General features: G+C 41.4%; 1 protein-coding gene across 1 annotated transcript; it reads right to left on the reverse strand.

Annotated features, from left to right (window-relative positions):
* Nucleotides 1–863: 863 nt before the first annotated feature.
* Nucleotides 864–3,715, reverse strand: LOC120987079 (extensin-1-like). Its single transcript, XM_040415718.1, has 5 exons — nucleotides 3,650–3,715; nucleotides 3,334–3,603; nucleotides 1,267–1,851; nucleotides 1,088–1,222; nucleotides 864–1,043 (listed from the first exon to the last, which is right to left on the reverse strand). The coding sequence occupies exons 1-5, from the start codon at nucleotides 3,713–3,715 to the stop codon at nucleotides 864–866; spliced, it is 1,236 nt and encodes a 411-aa protein (XP_040271652.1).
* Nucleotides 3,716–5,890: the final 2,175 nt, after the last annotated feature.

Raw genomic sequence — 5,890 nt, forward strand, 5'->3', positions numbered from 1 at the left:
ATTTCACCTGCGTCATGTAGTGAACATCACGAGGATCCCCGGTAAATTTCACCTGCAGCATGTAGTGAACATGACGAGGATTCCTGAAAAAATTTCATCTACAGCATGTAGTGAACATCATGAGGTTCCCTGGTAAATTTCACCTGCAGCATGTAGTGAACATCACGAGGATCCCTGGTAAATTTCACCTGCAGCATGTAGTGAACATCAGGAGGGTCCCCAGTAAAATTTATATGCAGCATGTAGTGAACATCCCGAGGATTACCGGTAAATTTCACTTGCAGCATGTAGTGAACACTACGAGGATACCCAGTAATTTTCACCTGCTGCATATAGTTAACATCAGGAGGATCCCGGCTAAATTTCACATGCAACATGTAGTGAACATCACGAGGATCCCCAGTAAATTTTATATGCAGCATGTAGTGAACATCACGAGGATTACCGGTAAATTTCACTTGCAGCATGTAGTGAACATCACGAGGATTACCGGTAAATTTGACCTGCAGCATGTAGTGAACATCACGAGGATCCCCATTAAATTTGATATACAGCATGTAGTGAACATGACGAGGATTAACGGTATATTTCACTTGCAGCATGTAGTGAACATCACGAGGATCCCCAGTAAATTTGATATACAGCATGTAGGGAACATGACGAGGATTAACGGTATATTTCACTTGCAGCATGTAGTGAACATCACGAGGATCCCTGGTAAATTTCACCTGCAGCATGTAGTGAACATCACGAGGATCCCCATTAAATTTTACCTTCAGCATGTAGTGAACATCAGGAGGTTCCCGTGTAAATTTCACTTGCAGAATGTAGTGAACATCATGAGGATCCCTAGTAAATTTCACTTACAGCCTGTAGTGAACATCACGAGGATGAACGGTAAATTTCACCTGCAGCATGTAGTGAGCATCACGAGGATCCCCAGTAAATTTCACCTGCAACATGTAGTGAACATCACGAGGATCCCCGGTAAATTTTATATGCAGCATGTAGTGAACATCACCAGGATCCCCGGTAAATTTCACCTGAAGCATGTAGTAAACATCACAAGGATTCCGGTAAATTTCACCTGCAGCATGTAGTGAACATCACGAGGATCCCTGGTAAATTTCACTTGCAGCATGTGGTGAACATCACGAGGATCCCCAGTAAATTTCACCTGCAGCATGTAGTGAACATCACCAGGATCCCCGGTAAATTTCACCTGAAGCATGTAGTAAACATCACAAGGATTCCGGTAAATTTCACCTGCAGCATGTGGTGAACATCACGAGGATCCCCAGTAAATTTCACCTGCAGTATGTAGTGAACATCACGAGGATCCCCGGTAAATTTCACCTGTAGCATGTAGTGAACATCAGGAGGATCCCCGGTAAATTTCACCTGCAGCATGTAGTGAACATTACGAGGATTCCTGGTAAATTTCACCTGCAGCATGTAGTGAACATCATGACGTTCCCTGGTATATTTCACCTGGGTCATGTAGTGAACATCACAAGGATCTTCAGTAAATTTCACCTGCAGCATGTAGTGAACATCACAAGGATCCCCAGTAAATTTGACCTGCAACATGTAGTGAACATCAGGAGGGTCCCCAGTAAATTTTATATGCAGCATGTGGTGAACATCACGAGGATTACCAGTAAATTTCACTTGCAGCATGTAATGAACAGCACGAGGATCCCTGGTAAATTTTATATGCAGCATGTAGTGAACATCACGAGGATCCCCATTAAATTTCACTTGCAGAATGTAGTGAACATCAGGAGGTTTCCTGGTATATTTCACCTGCAGCATGTAGTGAACATCACAAGGATACCCGGTATATTTCACCTGCAGCATATAGTTAAAATCAGGAGGATTGTGGGAAAATTTCACCTGCAGCATGTAGTGAACATCACGAGGATTACCGGTAAATTTCACCTGCAGCATGTAGTGAATAGTGTTGAGCGCGAATATTCGAATTGCGAATTTTTTTCTCGAATATCGCAATTTCGAGATTTCGCGAATATTTAGAATATCGTTCTATATATTCGCGAAATCGAATATTCGTTTTTTTTCTTTTTTTTTTTATTATATTTTTTTCTTTCCCACTTCCCTAAAGTTGTTCTTACCTGTCCTTTGGATTCCTGGCTTCCTGGCTGCTCCAGTCAGTGGCGTTTTCAACTTACTGCTATATTCCATATTAGCTAAATTACAATCTAATCTATATGTGTATTTTACGAAATTTCGCAATAGTCGCAATTGCGATGCGAGTAATATAACACGAAATATTCGCATGAAGATTTCAACTTAGCACTGCTATACTCCATATTCTAGCCTAATATGGAATATAGCTGTGCTAAGTTAGCACTGCTATATTCCATATTAGGCTAGAATATGGAGTATAGCAGTGCTAAGTTGAAATCTTCATGCGAATATTTCGTGTTATATTAGTCGCATCGCAATTTCGACTTTTTCAAATGTTCTTAATATTGCTCTAACTTCGTCTTTTAGAAATTTCGTAATATTGCTCTAACTTCGTCTCTTAGAATATTCCGAATATTCTAAAAGACGAAGTTAGAGCAATATTACTAAATTTCGTAAAATACACATATAGATTGTAATTTAGCTAATTTAGTGCTATTTTTCCTGTAATTTTTTTTTGCCTCTTCTGAACTTAAGTTTTGTAAAATATGTACACTATTAAAAATTATTACTATAGCAGTATATTAGCTTAAATACAATCTATGTGTATTTTACGAAATTTCGTAATATTGCTCTAACTTCGTCTTTTAGAATATTATGAATATTCTAAAAGACGAAGTTAGAGCAATATTAAGAACATTTGCAAAAGTCGAAATTGCGATGCGAGTAATATAACACGAAATAGCACAGCTATATTCCATATTAGGCTAGAATATGGAATATAGCAGTGCTAAGTTTAAATCTTCATGCGACTATTTCGTGTTATATTACTCGCATCGCAATTTCGACTTTTGCAAATGTTCTTAATATTGCTCTAACTTCGTCTTTTAGAATATTCGTAATATTCTAAGAGACGAAGTTAGAGCAATATTACGAAATTTCGTAAAATACACATATTAGCCTAGCCATAGTCATTAGCATAGGAACGTTGCCTTATACTATCAAGAAAAATTTTCGCAATATGCGAAAAAATAATTTCGCGATAATTGGAATAATTGCGAATATTCGATTTCGACGAATATAACACGAATATTCATGCGAATATTTGCGAAATACCGCGAAATCAAATATGGTACCTCCCGCTCATCACTAGTAGTGAACATCACGAGGATTCCCGGTAATTTTCACCTGCAGCATGTAGTGAACATCAGGAGGTTTCCTGGTATATTTCACCTGCAGCATGTAGTGAACATCACGAGGATCCCCAGTAAATTTTATCTGCAGCATGTAGTGAACATCACGAGGATTCCCGGTAAATTTCACCTGCAGCATGTAGTGAACATCACGAGGATTCCCGGTAAATTTCACCTGCAGCATGTAGTGAACATCAGGAGGGTCCCCAGTAAATTTTCTATGCAGCATGTAGTGAACATCACGAGGATTCTCGGTAATTTTCACCTGCAGCAATGTAGTGAACATCATGAGGATACCCGGTTATTTTCACCTGCAGCATGTAGTGAACATCACGAGGATTCTCGGTAATTTTCACCTGCAGCAATGTAGTGAACATCACGAGGATTCCCGGTTATTTTCACCTGCAGCATGTAGTGAACATCACGAGGATTCTCGGTTATTTTTACCTGCAGCAATGTAGTGAACATCACGAGGATACCCGGTTATTTTCACCTGCAGCATATAGTGAACATCACGAGGATTGCCGCTAAATTGCTGTCTGTCTATTCCTTTCAGCAAATATTTGCTAGCTCTGTGGGATGGCTTCTATCTTATTTGTTTTCTATTTTTCCTTTATGGAAACTAGAATTGTAATTCATTTCCATAATATGCATTTAATCCAGTCACTGTCAGGTTGAAGGCGCCTCTCTTGGGGGAATAGGGGAATTCTAAAGTTAACCCCTCAGTTGCTGAACAGCATCACTGGTTGTGCAGGGATATTCTCCGGTCTATTGTGATGAGGTTGCACAGAGCATCCCAGGGATGCTGCACGGCGGGTGGGTGTGGTAGGGGGAGGGCACACACAGATCACTGTCACTGCCTTTTGTTTGCCAGCTGTACAGAGCGAGGGGCAGGGCTTCTGCTCCATAGCCAGAAACCAGGAGGAGATAACATGGGCTTCCCAACCTGCAGGAGATAACATTCCCATTGCAGAGATTAAAGGTACGTCTCCATCTTCTCCTTATTGAACACAAGGCTGCGGATGCTGTAAAGGTGCAGCACCAGATGTGTTCTGCCCCTCTTTAACCCATTGTGCCCATTAGTAGATTAATGCATGACTTGTCCATTGATTACCTATTATTGCTATAGCGCCAACATATTCTGCAGCGCTGTAGAGAGATTGGCATAACCCCTGCCCTGTATTCAGTGGGTTTTACAATCTAAGATCCCCCTCGTGAGCATGCATACCCTCCATATGGCCAATTCCATCAGATGCCAGTCTGTAGAATAGACCATGCTATGGCATTCAGGCGATTAGCCATTCAGTCTCTTTTACTAGCAATTATTGAATGTTCTTTTAGTGTCGGGTGAGTGTACGTGTTTTTTTCTTTCTAGACAAGTAAATCTGAGTGTAAAAATAATGGCTGTAACGTAGCTGTGAAATAAAGCACCCTGCTGTGCCTCTTTTTATGGCAGCAGTACTGTCAGCAGCCACCGGGGGCATGCAGGCTGCAGAGGGATGCGCTGCCGATAATAAAATAATGCATGTTATATTAATACAAACACATGATGGAAGACATGCCCATCTGCTGTACGCTGTCCGGCATGTTCCATTTGTGGCAATGCAGAAGCAATAATGAATGCAGCGTGGGAGGACGGGAGAGGAGGTGGTCCTGGATCACTGCTGTACTCAGCTATGGAGATACCTGCTGCTCCTCTAACAAGGGGGGGGGGGGGGTCATCTCAGATCTGGTTTAACCATTCCAGCGCATGCACATGTGTATGAATGGAGTGGCCCTTGTTAACCCTTAATCGACTCAGATACAAGATGAGGGTGTGACCTGCCATGAATGGTTGATGTGACTATATACTGGGTGTGACTGGTGCGTGCCGGTGATAAACTTGCAACCTAGGCCTCTGGGCATTATAGGGCTCATGCAAATGAACATAATTTCTTTCCGTGTCCATTACGTTTTTTTTTTTTCCTTGCGGAACCATTCATTTTAACGGGTCTGCAAAAAAAGCGTGTGCATTCCCTTTCCGTATATCCGTATTTCCGTTCCGCAAAAAAATAGAAAATGTTTTATTATTGTCCGCATTATGGACAAGGATAGGACTGTTCTATTAGGGGCCAGCTGTTCTGTTCCGCAAAATACGGAATGCACATGGATGTCATCCATATTTTTTGCGGATCCGTTTTTTGCGGACCGCAAAATGCATATGGTCGTGTGCATGAGCCCTAAATAGAAGTGCTTGAGTCACCTCCTTTTGAATATTCTGTTTCCTAGTTCTATCGTTTTATCAGGAAAGTTGTGTGAAAACCAGTATAGCCACCATTAGCCCCTATACAGTCAGCTGTCCCAGACTCCTGCCCCTGCAGTAGTCAGAGAAAGGCTCCATGTGGAAGCTGTGATAGCGGCCATATTGGGTGTTAGGGCTCATGCACACAAACATATTATTTTTCCGTTCCGTTTTTTTTGACAGGTCCGTATGCCGTTCCTTTTTTTTGACAGGTCCGTATGCAGAACCATTCACTTCAATGGGGCTTGAAAAAAACGTTCATTCCAAGTCC

The sequence above is a fragment of the Bufo bufo genome, chromosome 1 (genome assembly GCF_905171765.1).
Source record: "Bufo bufo chromosome 1, aBufBuf1.1, whole genome shotgun sequence".
Lineage (NCBI taxonomy): Eukaryota > Metazoa > Chordata > Amphibia > Anura > Bufonidae > Bufo > Bufo bufo.

Excerpts from the sequence above, each read along its gene's own strand:
- LOC120987079 (XM_040415718.1), bottom strand. The coding sequence starts at position 3,715 with ATGTTCACTACATTGCTGCAGGTGAAAATTACCGAGAATCCTCGTGAT. Across the intron at positions 1,852-3,333 it reads ATGTTCACTACATGCTGCAG|GTGAAATATACCGGGTATCC; the intron begins GTGAAAATTACC and ends TATATGCTGCAG. Across the intron at positions 1,223-1,266 it reads ATGTTCACCACATGCTGCAG|GTGAAATTTACCGGGGATCC; the intron begins GTGAAATTTACC and ends TACATGCTTCAG.